The sequence below is a fragment of the Oryza brachyantha genome, chromosome 12, assembly GCF_000231095.2.
Source record: "Oryza brachyantha chromosome 12, ObraRS2, whole genome shotgun sequence".
Lineage (NCBI taxonomy): Eukaryota > Viridiplantae > Streptophyta > Magnoliopsida > Poales > Poaceae > Oryza > Oryza brachyantha.
Genome location: NC_023174.2, coordinates 15,235,160 through 15,252,075, shown reverse-complemented (window position 1 = coordinate 15,252,075; position 16,916 = coordinate 15,235,160). Strand labels below are relative to the sequence as shown.

General features: G+C 37.4%; 1 protein-coding gene across 1 annotated transcript; it reads left to right on the top strand.

The window, feature by feature from the left end:
• The first annotated feature begins 13,302 nt into the window (after nucleotides 1-13,302).
• Nucleotides 13,303-15,218, top strand: LOC121055993. The gene is made up of 3 exons (XM_040529553.1): nucleotides 13,303-13,475; nucleotides 13,807-14,029; nucleotides 14,126-15,218. The coding sequence occupies exons 2-3, from the start codon at nucleotides 13,862-13,864 to the stop codon at nucleotides 14,474-14,476; spliced, it is 519 nt and encodes a 172-aa protein (XP_040385487.1). The 5' UTR covers nucleotides 13,303-13,475; nucleotides 13,807-13,861; the 3' UTR covers nucleotides 14,477-15,218.
• The last annotated feature ends 1,698 nt before the right edge of the window (nucleotides 15,219-16,916 follow it).

Sequence of the window (16,916 nt, the reverse complement as noted above, 5' to 3'; positions counted from 1 at the left end):
GGACACTAACACATGTGACCTTATGTGACAAATTACTCGTGAAATCGGAGCTATACATCTAGGGGTAGACAGAAAGCTCGTGGCTCGTTAGCTCGCTCGACTCGTGACAAACTCGGCTCGGCTCGACTCGACTCGTTTCATTTTTCTAACGAGCCGAGCTAGCATTTTAGCTCGTTAGAGATCACGAGCCAGCTCGAGCTGCTCGCGAGCCTAACGAGCTAGACCAAAGACACAAGATTCACCGGCGTTCATTGATTTTACCCTGTAATGCATGTATTCAGTACTTCATAGGTTCACCATGTGATTTGTTGGTTCAAACTTTAATATTTAAATACAATTTCATATGATTTGCATGTTTAAAATAAAAATTTGCTTGTATAACCTATTAAAAAATTATTTAGGTTAACTTTTTATGCATGGCTCACGGGCCTAATGATCCAGCTCGGGCTTTATAACGAGCCGAGCCGAGCTGGGTTTTTAGCTCGTTACGATAACGAGCCGAGCCGAGCTAGCTCGTTATCTTAACGAGCTGGACCGAGCCGAGCCGAGCTGAGCCGGAGCTGGCTCGTTATCCAGCCCTATATACATCATAATGCTATTTCATTTTACGATCTTCGGTAGAGGACGATGTGGCTTAGTGATGAAAACAAGGTGTTTGTCATGAAGACTAAAAACAAATCGTCACAAACTAGTTCAATGATGTATCCTGCCGAATGTTATTTTGTCATCAGAAGCCAACCAACAAACACCATAAGTTCGCGACATATCGGTTGGTCGTGTCTCTTTTTATATATTTTTCAAAGTAAGACTGTTTGAACCGTCCTTTCAGCAGCGAGCATAGCCCACCTATTAGAGCAGGTCCCACTGTCACCTATTAGCACATCTGTCACTCATGTATTCAACACAACCACTATATCTTTGTAAAGTAGGTTGTTACCCAATTTACACCACCATCCGGTGTGTCGGTAATATTAGTTTCTTAGTTCTTGTTCTCCTTTTCAGCCCAACCACTGTTGTCCGAAGTGAGCTACAAGCTGATTAGTGCCATAGTATGTTAGCTTGTTAGCTCGGTCCGAAGATAGTAGATGGGGGGCTAGGGAAAGAGGAAGGTGTCCCCCTTCCCCTTGATCGGGTTATTGGATCCACCCCTGATATTTGTTAGTTGTTAAGATCTATTATTTTAAAAGTTGATTTTGAACAGAGCGAATGATGTGTATTTACATCAATTAATTTGGTGTTCTCAAGGCTACTTACACCTAGAATAGTTTGAGTTTTTGTTAAGATCTCCTTTTTCTCATCCAACAAAGATGACAGGCATTGTGACGTTAGTATCAACGTATGATGGTTGCCATTGATAAATCAATAATATGCTTCATCCCCGTTATAGCCAAAAATAATAATAATCTGTGGCCACCATTGATATAGAATTTTTTATGGTACTCCATCTGTTAAAATATAGACAATTTAGAATATCTTACAAACACTAAGATTAAGAGAAAATATTCATTTTCAGTTATTTTAGCGGTCACTTTTGATTTCTTATTGCTTGGTTCATTTTTTAAGCACCTAATTGGGCTAAAAACGTATGAATTTATATATACTCCATCCGTTTCATATTATAAAACTTTCTGCATTTATTTAGATTTATCTATGTATCAATGTATATATATGTCTAGATTTATTTTATATATATATATATATATATATATATATATCCAGACAAGGCTATAAAGTCTTATAATATGGAACGGATGGAATACGAAGAATCAACGCCATAGAAATGTTTAAATCATTATACGAATTTTAAACCTAACATTTATTCCAAAAGAGAGAGGATGTGATTCCATTGATACTGTGTGCAGAACCAAACACAATCTCCGTTTCCCCACATTTTAATTTTCGTTTTCTGCCAGTGCTGACAAGTAGTAGTTATACGGTGGCGGAAAAACAATTTAAAGATCTATTTTTTGGATCAATTTAAACATATGGCTCTACCTAGATTTACTTTTGGACCAATATACTCTATTTATGTGTCCAGATTCATTCGCATTCATATAAATCTAATGATGACCAAATATCTTATAATACGAAATCGAAACAGACGTAATACATTACAACCGACAATAGCACAAAATTAAGGAAATTAAAATACACACCAGGCATTGAGCCCTATTGTAAATCTAAGGACGTGTGTCGCTTTAGCAGTTTAGCTTGCTCTATATCTTGCGAAATGTTATGCGCAAAGCCGTAATTTTTATAATAATTTGGTGTATCTTTTCTTTAAGCAAGCATCGGGCTTTTACCGTCTTAGAGAAAAAAAATTTGACCACTCGTGAATTTGGTTAATTTAAGCTACCCATAACACGACTGGATTATTCATGAAAGTTAAGATATCATATAATGATGACACCATGGAGGCAAAAATGTGTGGATGATGGTAATGCAAAGAGAAATGGACGCGATGCTTTTTGTTTGGTTCTCGTCGATCGGTGGATGATCGTTCGTCCAAAGCACAGACAAAATGCCCTTTTTTCTTTTTCTTTGGCCCACGCAAACATCACATGCATGAATGAATTATGACAAGATGCAGTAAAAATGTCTATTTTGTCTCGCACTATGACTTGAGTCTCTTTCGCATCTATCACTAGCAAAACTGGGTATAAAAAATATAAAATGAAAACTAAAACATATAGCGTCGTGATTAATTTAATGTGTAATATATCATGGTAAATTAAACAAATTGGTAAATACATATTACCATAGTTTCAAATAAATTTGTTAATATACTTATTAAAAGTATAGATTTAAATTAGCTCGCGAGGGAGCCAAGTTCTACAGTTGGGGACATGAATCAAGCTTGGTCCATAGTTGAGGGGGAACGAATGGACTTTTCATAAAAATGTGTGGTCCATGTGGTATCGATGGGAAAGAGGCGACAGAAGCCCATCCAGCCTACTGGGCCAGGATAACTACAGGCCCAATAAGCTTCATTTTTGGCCCAAGATAGCTTGATTGGGATGCTCCTCTTCATGGGCCTCCATAGCAATTTCTCCCCGTCTTAAAAACAAAAACAATGTGCCTGGCTGAGGCCCCGGGGATTTTTTGAAGCAAGCTACTCCCTGCGCTTCACTTTGGCTGTATTAAGTTAAACATATTTATGTTAGATAAGTTTATAGAAAAAATATAGCAATGTTTTTTTATAAAATAAATATGTTATAGAAAATATATTCAATGGTGGATCTAATTAAATTAATTTAGTGTCATATATGTTAGTATATTTTGCTATTAATCTAATCAATTTGAATATGCCTTCTTTGTAATAAATCTAAATTGACTTATAATATAAAACGGATAGAGTAGTGATGTAGATGCATCACGAGAAGTTGAGTTCTATTGAGACATATAATCTAGAGCGAAAAGTCACGGTTATTTAGAAGAGAGATTTCTGTTGGTTGGAGCCAAAAGAAGCTTCTTATGGCATACATAGTGCACCACGATAGTGAGTGACTATAGCTCTCCACGACAATACTGACGTGCCACTCCGGATGGAACCATGCCCTTCCGGAGCCACTCGCGCCCTACAAAGGACACACGTTCGTCATTAGAGTAAGGTCAGAGGTGCTGCTCAAGCGATGCGTTAGGCGACTTTGTACCCCGTGTGGTCACCCCATATCCCCAAAGGCTATGAAGAAGGAAAGGAAGGGAACATACTAGTGTTGCGTGATTCACCGGCAGGGTGACGGGTTGGAGGGACGATGACGAAGGATGATGATTCGCCGCCGACACCTGGCGTCAATCCGCCGTCGCCTTGCCTCGATCCGTCATCGCGCGGGCTCCAGTGTTGCTTGGGCTCGACAGGGAGGAAGGAAAAGGGTGTCACCCCATTGTTGTGGTTGTTGTATGACACGTGGGCTATAGATTAATACACAAGTTCCTCTGTTGTTTGAGGGAGTTCAATGCAAATTTAGTAACATGATAGGAATTTTACGCGGTGAAATATAAAGAGAGAAGGATTCACTTAGAAAATTTAGGTGGGACCCATTTCAAATTCAAGCCATATCCATTGAGCGAATAAGGGTCTTCATTTTTTTTTCTACGTGACATGCCGAAGCTCCTTATCTGTACGTGTAGCCTGCGCTGTGCATGCCCTCGGACAAAAGGTGTCCGTAAGAGGTGCCATCGTGCCGTCCGTTCGGCGCGCAAGGGCCGATCAGAGCCGTCCAAAAGTACGTGCATGGGAGGATCGGGGAAGCTTCCTGCTAGATTTATTATCATTAGAGACAGAATCATGTAATTATTCAACCACTAATAAGTACAGAGATTACATACATTAAGAGATAGAGAGAGAGAGAGAGGAGACGGCCTAGCCAAATAGTATAATTTTCTTGTGATGAATCAACCAATGAATTAATCAATTGATTAGCCTGTGTCACTGGCGTGTGTGATACTGTCAGATGCAACATGACACGTATTAGGCGATCCATCGACAGCAGCAAAAGCTAATTAAACCGGCAGATCTCGTCTCGTATGTGTCCTGATCTTGCTCGGCCGGCCGCGTACATGCATGGCTCCAAAGAGAGATCAAAAAAAAAAAACAGACACTGAAATCATTCCAATACTTTATTACAAACATATTTAAATTTAAACAGACTCATAGAAAAGTATAGGAATATCTATAGCACTATAAATTAGTTTCATTCAATAGAACATCGCATACATTGTGAGAGGATATTTGTTTTATGTTGAAAATGTCGCTTTTCATTTTTATATAATTTTGCTCTAGTACAAAACATATTTTTCCTAGCAGCTAAAACACATTTTTCCCTGTGGCCAAATATCCCGCCAACAATTGTAATGACTAATGGTATCCAACCGCCAGCTAAGATCGATTTTCCGCCAACGAAAATCAATTTCTACAATTTTTGTTTTAATATTCTTTAGATGTAAAATCCTCCTCATGTCTATACATTAAAATTTGCAGCAGCACTGCACACTAATATGCCTCATCACAATGCGTGGGGTGTCATCTTTACTCTTTCTCCATTTCAAAATATCCCTCCATCTTCAAAGTCATGATCTATATACTCAACGCAGCATTGAAAAAAATAGTTGTGGTTGGTGATCACCTGTTCTTCTACATGCCTAACACGCTCATCTAGGTTTGGATATATATGTAATTTAGTCTAGCATGATATATGACTCAACAAAGAGGTTCCCAAATTAAGCCTTCGGAGGCCCCTCCGAACAGGACAAAACCAAAAAAAAAAAGATTTGAAAATATTAGATGGGTCCTATTTGGGGACTGACGATGCATCTAATCAGGGCGGATTTGGCATGGGGCGGTAGGGACTCGAGACCCCGCTATTTCTGTTAAAGTTATTAGAGACCCCACGATGACCCCTTAAAATTTATGATAAAGATCAATAGAAAGGAATGTCCTGAAACTCTATCTAATTTGTTCAGACCGTTAGAATAACAACATGCAAATAAACGATGAACATAGTAGATCAATTACAGAAGACACAAGATTTAACGTGGAAAACCCTTCCAAAGTAGGAGAGAAAAAACCACGGGCGTCAGACAACAAAATTTCTTCACTATTTCAAGATGAGGTTACAACTCCGCACGGCGGCTTACAAGAGGTATATATATAGGTGAAACTCTAAAACCATATAGTCCATACCGCTTCCCTCTGGCCCAAGCCTCCCGGCGAAGTCGGACTCTCATACTAGAGATTTGGATCATAACTCAACACAGACCCCTTAATATTATTGGCCAGATCCACCACTACATCTAATTAAGTTCATATTTTAGCATTGATTCTGATGAACGGATGGTACAACACCAAGTTGGCTGAACTTGCAAAAATTCTGAGACTGGTTTCAAAAAGTACGGCACAAAGCTGATTTGGAGGCTTGAAAAAACTACAGGTCCAGAATAAATGCGACTTATGTGCTTGGAAGCTCCTTCACAAATTAAATCCTATTTGCTGACATTTGGCTGTCCGTGGTTATGGCCACACCAAACACATTGTATCCCCTTATCAATCGCATGGAAAACACAAAACCTAGATGGATTATCGTGGACATGGTTTTTATGTTTCTAAATAATATGATTTTACAAAAGCTTTGTTCATTAGTATTCTTAAGATAAGATTTTTTTCTTAATAATCTAACTTTATGACTCTCTTATATTTAATTCATTCCTATGCGCTTCAATCATTGTTATCATATTAGTTTCAAGCCGATCAAAAATTTAGAACACTCCTTATTATATGATGATTTCGTTAAATTTAGCGCTACGTGCTATTTAGGCTAAAATATTTTTTAATGAAAAATTCAATTTTGACTACCACTATTTCAAAGTTTTCACATATATCCTGATATGTTTATGCCCTTTGCAATTTAGAACATCCTTTCACTTTGGATTAGGATATGTTTGCCATACATTTGCGTAATTAAACAAGATGTATTGTTTTCTTCAGTTAGTTCTCACCGTGCGTGCGTGTGTACGTACAGAGATGCGTACGTACGTACGCCATCGTCCTTAATCTCAGCACCGTACATATGCACATCGATCAGCGTATGCACCTAATTTTAATGTCCTAATAATGTACACATATAAGAGTACCATGCACCATGTAGGCTAGCTACTCCCTCCAGGTTTATAATTCTGGTTGTTTTAATAAACATACGTGTTGTCGACAACACATAGTATTAACCGTTAATAACTTTTTAAATTTGTAGTTTAAATTACAAGGACAGCATATATAGACATGTCATATATAAAACTATTGTTAAAGAAATAAGAATGATCCAGCTGGAGAAACAACATAAGAATGATTTAATTTGCAGCCGATTAATTTAAAGGTGAGTGAGGCGACAACGGCCGCCCCACACGGCCATACATGCATGCATCGAGATTTCAAGAATGGATCGATGGAGCTAAAATAATTAGGCACAAACCAACCATCCATCACCTCTGGCTTAATTAGTCAGTTAATGCCATCCAACACACTGATCTCAAGCACACGGTTTTGATCTAGTTAGAGAGGCAGGGACAGTATAAAGAGAGAGAGAGAGAGACCATACTAGTAGTATAGCTAATATACAAGTATGAACCCTAATGAGAGAGGCTGAGATGTGTAAACTAATTAACCTAACCTAACCAAAAGGCTGAGGCATCCACCATCATCGATCCTCCCTGCTGCATGCATGCATGATGCATCACATGGCCATAGCCCACAAGCAGAATAATAACAAATGCATGCATCTGCATATATTGCACTTGAGCTTCATGCATTCAGCTGCTAATTAACTTTCTAGACATGAATGACCCTTTTAAAGGAATGGAAGGATAAATCAATGCATATGTAATTTTGAGCTTAACACTACGATTTTCGAAAAATATAAACTTCTCTTCTACTAGACAACCGTGTTACAAATCGACATTTTAACTTTACAACAGTTAAGCTCTTGTCCGTACTATCCTAAAATCATTCGGCTTTTTAACGTGAAAATAACAAACCACACCACAGCAGGCACACATTTTGTTCCGCAGCAGCAACAACAACATCAGTAGCAAGGAGAGAGATGTAATAACATGCTATAAGCCAGCTATAATCATATTTTAAGAAGATACGAGAGTAGAAAGAATGACAGCGTGCTACTCACGCTGCAGCACGAACTCCAATACACATGTGTGTATGACATGTGAGACCGAATATTAGTTGTGTAATCTATGCCATTATAGACAAGTTAGAGCCAACCGTTGGCTATACTATTGAACTTGCTCTAGATATATTATATAGAATGATAGAGAGAGAAAGAGGAGAGATGTGTTAGAGAGAGAGACGATCGATGGAGGGCCGGCACATCACGTGGTGGTTTATTCCGTGCATGCCAGCCCAAAACCATCCATCCAAGCATGCACCCACGCCCGTAATAATAATCAATCAAAACGTCTCTTAACCACCTTTAGATCTCCTCTCTTTGCATCAGGGAAATATAATTTGTAAATATATTTTGTAATTAGCGATCTAGAAAACTACGATAAAAAAAATCCTAAAATATACTCCAGATTTAAGACTGAAATATAAGCATAAGCGAAAGGACGTGGCTAGCTAATTGTATTTAACCACGTAATTTATTTCGATTTTCCTTATAACTGCATGCAATATGGTGCCGTTGAATGCCCTCATCGATCTCTCAAAGATACTGCTGCTGCTCACCATGGATGTAGAAGAGAGGGGAGCTAGGGTGCCGGCCATGGTTTTGGGTGTAGCTAAATAAGGCTAATTGATGGCCTCACATGGCCACTGTCTGCTCTCACTCTCAGAGTGTTGATTAGTACCAGCAGCAGCATGCAGTTGTTAGCTCGCTAGATACTGCCTCTATTTCGATAATTCTTATCATTTTAGACAGTGGTATGGTTTTTTAATCTATTGTTTATAGTATTTTTTCTTTAAAACATATACTATAGTAAATATTTATTTTCATTAAAAATATACTTTATGGCTCATCTATACATGCTATCATAGTAATTCCAATTTATATATTTTAAAGATATTAATAGTTAAATACTTAAAGTTTAACTATACACGTATCTAAAACACAATTATAGAACCGAAGAGAGTATAAGACGACGATGAAGAAGATGCCAAATAATCTTTCATTTTTTATTAGGGATATGTTTTGGGGACAGCTAGCCAATACCTACATGCACGCTGGCTCAGCTCAAATACATGCATTATTATGTTGCAGTATACTCCTTCCGTACCAAAATAAATCAACTAAAAATATTTTGACTCTTTGTTTTATTAAAAATTTTATTTTTATTGGATGATAAAACATGAATAGTATTTTATATGTGACTATTTTTTAAAAAAATTATTGAAATTTTTTTAATAAAACGGATGGTCATACCCTCTGACACAAAACCAAAAAGTGGTTTTCCTTGGGACGGAGGGAGTACTATTTTAGTTTTCTTCTGTCACGATTGATCGATCGATCGGTCGTTGGGCTTTGCACCTTAATGTGATGGTCAAACTTGTAATAGAATACTAAGCCACTAAACGTGCTACGCAGTGCTTTGTTCTTTTGCTTATAGTGGCTAATATTCTATCACAATTAATTAATTAATTAATATAGTATTGTGCACCAAGTTGGGGTGTTGGTGCCCAGGGTTTTCGCCGTGTAAGTTGTCACGTAATCTTTTCGATTATGTTTATATCTATATGTCAAAATTTAAATTTTTATTTTTAAATTTGGAGTTAATTTAATTAGGGTGTTTTTATCATATTTTAATTTTTAACTTTATCTTTTAGATAGCTAAGAACATATATAAAATTTTTATTCATTGATTATTTTGTATTTGTAAATATATCATTTTGACTTTTTGTCTAGAAAGCTAAACAATTACCCCTAGATTATTAAGCCTCGAAGCAGGCCATCTCTCTCTCTCTAAAACCTCTAGGCCATTAATGTACGTAGATTTTAAATTTTGGAATTTTTAGGGCCACTTCGGTAGCACGTCTAAACATGGGATGGCAACATGGATCCGTTCTTCGTCAACATATATATGGAGTATTGTTTCTGGAGGCTAAAAGACAGCCTCTAATTAATTATGCTATTTTCACCAATGACCTCTAGCCCGCTGTTCTAATTAAGCTGTCTAGTTAACTCTAATTAAGACACTGGCCCCACATCCCTTGTTCCCCGTATTTTAGTTAGAGCATGTACAATAGCAGATTATAAGCATATTTTAAAAAGATTTGAGAAGAGAGAAGAGAGGGGAACTATTAATTTGTAGCTAGTTGCACACGAGCTTCAAAATAAAATATGTGTATGACATGTGAGACCACGTATTGATATTTTGTAGGTAAATATTATATGAATTGGAGCTATTAGCTGGTTATACTGCTGAACTTGCTCTTATCTGGGTCATCCCTTCCTCACTCTCTCTCTCCTCATTCTATTTGTGCAAGTAAGTTGTAGAATGGTGTGTTCGTCCCAAAGATATAATTATTTATATTTGTTATTTGTTCACTGGAGGTTAAGTGGAGAAAAAATATACTCCCTCATTTCCTAAATGTTTGACGCCGTTGATTTTTTTATACATGTTTGACTACTCGTCTTATTTAAAAAATTTATATAATTATTAATTATTTTCATATCATTCTATTTATTGTTAATTATATTTTTATGCATATATATAGCTTCACATATTTGATAAAAAAATTTGAATAAGACGAGTAGTCAAACGTGTATAAAAAAGTTAACGGCGTCAAATATTTAGGGAAGGAGGGAGTAACATCTTTTAATATTAAGGAATGAATGAGGGTGCAAGGCTAGATGAAAAATAAAATATAAATAATTTTGAATAAGCGACTGACATGACAAATAGTAATATAAATAGTTATATATACAAATACATACTCCCTGCATGTAAAAATATATGACGTTGGCGTTCCAAAAAATAAATACAAGGAAGTATATTTTAGGACAATATTTAAAGGCTAGAAATGGAGTAGTATGCAGTAACTCTCAAGGAACTTGAGCCATAACAACATGAAAGGGATCCAATTAATAGAGAAGCTAACACATTATACCCGGGACACGTATAAAAGTATAAGAGTATAGCTACGGATAATCCTCAACGGATGAGATCAGCTGCTGAAGTCGCTACACTACCGCGAAAGTAGTGGCGATGCTCAACCTCCATAGCTAGCACAGGGAACCTGTCAACCTTCCTTCTATTTTTTTCTCTTCCGCTTATACTTATAAGTTAAAATTTTAATTTTAGCCTTAAATATATAATTAGTTTTGAATTTTTTTCATCGATTTTCTTAGCTTTTAGATCACCGAGGATACATACGTTATTTCTTATTTATAAATATATCGTTTGGTTTTATATGAAAAAGCCAAACAATCGGTCCCACGTGCTATGTGACAATGACATCGCAGAGATATGGAATGTCTATGCTATTGGTTTAGAGTTACATACATTCATGTAATACATCATGGTTATTTTTTGGTTTATAAAAAATAAACAATATATTTGTAAATAAAAAATAATTTGCTAATATAATTTTTGTATATATGTTTTTAGCGATCTAAAAGTAAATATTGAAAAATAAATCACAATAATAAAAAAACTCAAAATCAACTCCAAACTCAAAGCTGAAAATTTAAATTTTGGCTATAAGCATTATCAGAAATGAAAAGATGAGACCACATGTAAAAAATTTGTTAATTTGATTATGATGATTTTTGGAGAATAAAAAGAAAATATGCAACCATGCAGAGACACAAAAATTATACAAAAATGAATTATGTCGGATCATCCAACATCTGAACATATATATATTTACTAAAAATAGGTAAGCCAAATCACCGGGTGTGATTGTTTGGGTGCGTATTTGCAAATGAAAAATAATTAGTGAATAAAATTTTTATATATGTATTCTTAGGAATTTAAAAGCCAAAGCTGAAAAATAAACTTTACTTGAAAAACCCTAAACTCAATTTTAAACTTAAGGTTGAAAATTCAAATTTTAGCTTATATATATATATATATATATAATTTGTTTATAAATATGTCATTGGATCAATTTCATAGGAAAGCCATTGATGAAAGTGAAAATAGTTGCGGGAGATGCATGTTGGTAGCAGACTCAAATTTCCATATCCCAGTGCCAGGTCATGTACTCTTATTTTGATCTCGAGTTAAATATGCATGTCCCATATCGAACTTCAATCATGTTTGTTGGTCTGCATTGCATTCAAAGCGGGAGAAATATAACAGACACATCCTTACGAAAAAATGAAAAGAAAAAAAAAGAAATACTCCAGTTTTACCTTCATTATTTCACTACCAAAATATACGAACGACATATTTGTAATGATAAAAAAATTATGAATAAAATTTTTATATACGTATTCCAAGCTATCTAAAAGCCAAGAATAGAAATAAAGTTTGGTGAGGAAGATATAAAATTAGCTCTAAATTCATGATTGAAAAATTTAAATTTTAACCTATAAATATAATCAAAAGCGAACAGATGTTTTGATCAGCAGAAGGATACGTGTACTGTACACATGAGAACCGTTTCCACAGATTCAAATTATTTCAAAATCATTGACAGCCGAGAGAGCAGCTTGAGCTAGTACGTGCACAAGAAAACAAAGAAGGATGGAGCGGAGTATAGTACTGCAAGCGAGGCTATCAGATCGAAATTTTGGATATCTAAATAAAGCATTAAATATAGATGAACTAAAAAACTAATTACACAGTTACGAAAGAAATCTTGAGACGGATCTTTTGAGCCTAATTAGTCCATGATTAACCATAAGTGCTACAGTAACCAAAATGTACTAATGACGGATTAATTAGTCTCAAAAGATTCGTCTCGCGGTTTCCAGGCTAGCCGTGAAATTCGTTTTTTCATTTGTGTCCGAAAACCCCTTCCGACATTCGGTCAAACATTTGACGTGACATTTATCCCAAAAATTTTTTCAATCTAAACACCACCTTAGTTGCCAAAAATTTTTAGTAAAAGGGTCACGTGAAACGTTTGATGTCGAAAACGGTTTTTTGGATACAAATGAAAAAACGAATTTCAGATTTCACCTGAAAACCACAAGACGAATCTTTTAAGTCTAATTAATCCATAATTACCACATGTTGGTTATTGTAGCACTTATGACTAATCATGTACTGATTAGGCTCAAAAGATTCATTTCACGATTTCCCTCGTAAACGTGTAATTAATTTTAATGTTCATGTATATTTAATCCAAAAATTTGATACGATGTTTTTGAAAAAACTTTTAAAACTAAACATAGCCTAATTATTAAAAACAAATAGATATTTTGTTTAGCAATATGACCTGACGAGAGACACCCTCTACATAAAATACAGCAAGGAAGAAAAAAAAAGAAAAATGTATATACATGACCAAGCCATGAGGAAAAAGGTCCCATCTTTTTTATTGCCTCAATAATGACAGCAGTTTTTTTTTTCTTTTGCCGTGCAGGCCGAAATTATTTCCTCTTGTCCCCTCCACCAGCTTTTGTTCAACCATGTTTCTTCTCCCAATTGCAAATATTTATTGTCTCTCTCTCCTCATAATTTCTTTACTGCTACTGCTAAAAAGATTCTTTTTTCTTTCTCTCTCTTCTTTACTTTTGACAAAAAAAAACTGATATTTGCCACTATCCTGTGGGTAAGCTGTCCCTTTGGTTCTGTGGTGCCACTACATGCCTATAGCATTGGTGGTTTTTGTCTATTTAAGACCTCTCTTCTCCTACTTTCGCTTCCTTCCTCTCTTGTCCTCCTCATCCAGCTCCTCCCAAAGCTTGAGTCTTTTTTCTTTTTTTCTTGTTTTGTTTTCTTTCTTGGTAGGAGTAACAATAGTAGGTCTCTTCCTCTCTCTCTCTTAATCCAAGGAGAGAAATCCAGAGGCAAAGCTTCAGGTAAACTTGCTGCATCTCTCAATCTCTCCTGTTAAATTTTAGGGTTTTCTTTTTTATGTTGTTCTGAAGAGGCCACCTGTTCTTGCCTGTGAAAAAGATGTTAATTTTTTCCTTCTGTTTTATGGTCTCACATCTGGAGGAAAAGATGTGGAAAGACTCGGTTTTTAGTTGGCGAGGCCAGTTCTTGCACTGGCTCGTGTAAATCTGAGCAAAAGATTCGATTTTTTTCCTCTCAGGAAGCTTAGCCTTCTTCAGATCTGCAACATAATCCATGAAGCGGTTCACTTCCCTGAGATTCTGACGATTTTTCTTGCGTTTCTTGTTCTTTCAGGGTTTGTAAAAATTTTGGATCTAATCGACTAACGGAAAAAGCGAGAAAAAAAATCATGAGCCACTTCGCCGCCGCCATGAAGAGCCCTCTCCCGGTCGCCGCCGCCGCCGCCGATGGCAAGAGCCCGCTCTTCTGCCCCAAACCACGCCGCCCCGTCGCGCCCCTCCGCTGCCAACACGATGCCGGCGCCAGCATGGATCTCCTCGACCTCCTCCTCTCCAAGGTGAGCGTCACCTCTCTGGCGCCAAGATCTACGGCCTCCTCGTGCGGATCTTTTCCCGGCGAGTTCGCTGATGTTTTCTCTGGCCTGGTCTTGTAGGAGGAGAGCAGCTTCGCGGCGGCCTCGTCGCCGCAGCCGCCGCTGTTCTGCGGCTCGCCGCCGCGGCGGGCGTCGAACCCGGTGGTGCACGACAGCCGGTTCGGCGTCGACTGCCCGCCCATGCCGGCGTGGCCCGTGGTCGCGGCGCCGCTGCCGATGCCGGCGCCGGTGGCGGTCGTCCACCGCCCCACCCCGCGTCCGGCGGCGGCGTCGCCGATGCCGATGTCGCCGCGGGGCGGGTGCGCCCGCGCCCGGTTCGCGTTCCAGCCGGCCGCCGTCCGCGTCGAGGGTTTTGACTGCCTCGACCGCGGCCGCGGCGGGCGCGGCCATGGCATCACCGCCATGGCCTAGATGCACATACATAACCATGAAACACCACCTCTCTTCTCTCCTCCATGGTGCAAAAGAAAGAAGCTTTCTTGAGCTATTCACAACCACTCATGGAGGTAGAGGGAGATGGGAGTGAGAGAGAGGAGGAGAAAATTTTAAGCCCTAAATTTAACCCTAAAAAACTATATAATTTCACATCCCATCCTTCCATATAATCCCACAAGTATAATGAGTTTAGGTAATTTACCCAAAAAATCTTTTTGTATGTAAATAAATCTCAGGTCAAGGTCCTTGATGTAAATTCTATGGGGGGTTAGAAATTTAGTGGGAGGATGCAGGGACAACAAAAGGGCATCTCATCTCAAGAACAAAGGAGAGCCCTTTTGGATTAATCAAATTTTTTTCTTTCATCTGTTCCTGCAACTCTCTTATGGGATTAGCCAATTGAATTAGGTGGGAGGGGGGGTTGGGATTAGTTAGGTATCTGTCCTAGTTATTCTATCATGATGCTTATTTTTGGTTTTTGATGGAATTGTTTTTTGTCCATGCAACCAAGAAATGCAAAGGCCATGGAGATATGTACAAAAGAGTGGCTACAAGAGGGTGAGTAAGAGAGCAGCTTAGCTAGGTTAAGTCAATCAGTGTGAGGGAGACATGAATGATGTATCTGTGATATCTTCTTTTTGTATATTGTAATATCTTGTTGGATTTCCAATCAAGCAACCTGTATAATATGCTATGATTATTATCGTCACCACTAGTCTTCTTGGTTTTTGGAGTTTTGTTTTGCTCCCCTCCTCTCTAAAATTCCTTTTTGGTGGTTGAATTGTCCATGGCAACACATGGTTTCCATGTGCTCAAGCAACATTGAGATGTGATAATGATGGTGACCTGCCACTGCCAATGACTAATAAAGAGCCTCTGTGACTAATCTGAGGCTGACCCATGGAGATCCTAGGGGCCATGGTTTTGTTAAGTAGGCCAAAATTATCATGCCATTTAATCTAATCTTGTTTTCTTTTCCCTCCTAATGTCATTTTCACCAAGGTGTGCTACTGATTTTCTGCTCAGACATCTCAGTTTCTTGGGTTAGTCAATCAGTGCTGCTGACACAGCTGATTAGTAGTAGCAGCAGCTGAATCTTTTACATCATCACGGTTTTGTTTAATTTTACTCGTGCAAGGCTAAAATGTCATCTTTTGTGTTACTTGTTGTGGCAGTGTTGCTGCCAGGAAGAGCGTAGGATTGCAGCTAACTTTTTTGTTGTATCGCTCACCTCAAAAGAAGCCTTGGGAGTCTGAAAAGGAGAGGAGGACGCAGAAAGACGCAAAGCAGGCAGTAGCGTGACAACTTGAGTGCACTTGAGTACACAAATATTCATCGGTTTGGGAGGAATTTCATAGGAGTTCTACTACTACTACAAGAGTAAAATTGCTAAATATTCATCGGTTTGGGAGGAATTTCACACGAGTTTTATAAGAATAAAATTTCTCCTACAGCTAACTTCTTGCAGTGTCCCTTCAATTTGCAGGAAAACACAAGAAGTTGGTACTGGATTTAGGCCCCTTTTGATTTATAGTAATTTTAGAGGATTTTATTTCTATAGAAATTTATCCTACAAAGCCCTTTGAATCAAAGGAATGAATCCTATGAATTTCTATGAAATTCCTATGGAATGCATCTTCCTATATAAGTTTTGGAGGAAATTTAACACGAAGTTGAACCACATGGAAAAAATCCGAGTCTATATCCCTCCTCAAATTTCTGTGTTTTTTCTGTGGTCAATCAAACGGTCATTCCTACGTTTTTCCTGTGTTTTGCAATTCTCTATTTTACACCTATGTTTCTGTCAGAATCTTATGTTTTTTTTCATTTCTCTGTTTTTTCATTTCTATAATTCAAAGGACCCTTAGTCATTTGAGAAAAATGATTGAGATTCTAAAGATTGTGAATTTCAGTGCTTTGTATGAATGAATTAATTATGGACAGAGTAAAACAGATTACTTGTATGAATAAATTAAATATTAAAATGCTTGTAACAAATACTTTTTAGAAAAAGTGTCTAAACAATACTAATGTAGAATAAGCCAAGTCCCAAATAATTTGGTCCGCTGCATTTTTGCAGGGCAAGCTAGACTATTTATACAAAACCAAACCATGCTTAAGTTCGCGAAAAGAAATTTTCTGGGTGTTACGTCGGGCGTTTGACCGGATGTCAAAAGGGGTTTTTGGGTACGAATGAAAAAATGAATTTCATAGCTTACCTAGAAACCGCGATACGGATCTTTTGAGCCTAATTAATCCGTCATTAGTAGATGGTAGTTACTGTAGCACTTATGGCTAATCGTGGACTAATTATGTTTAAAAGATTCGTCTCACGATTTTCCCATAACCGCGCAATTAGTTTTTATCTATGTTTGATGTGATGTTTTTGGAAAAAAAACTTTTTTGGAACTAAACG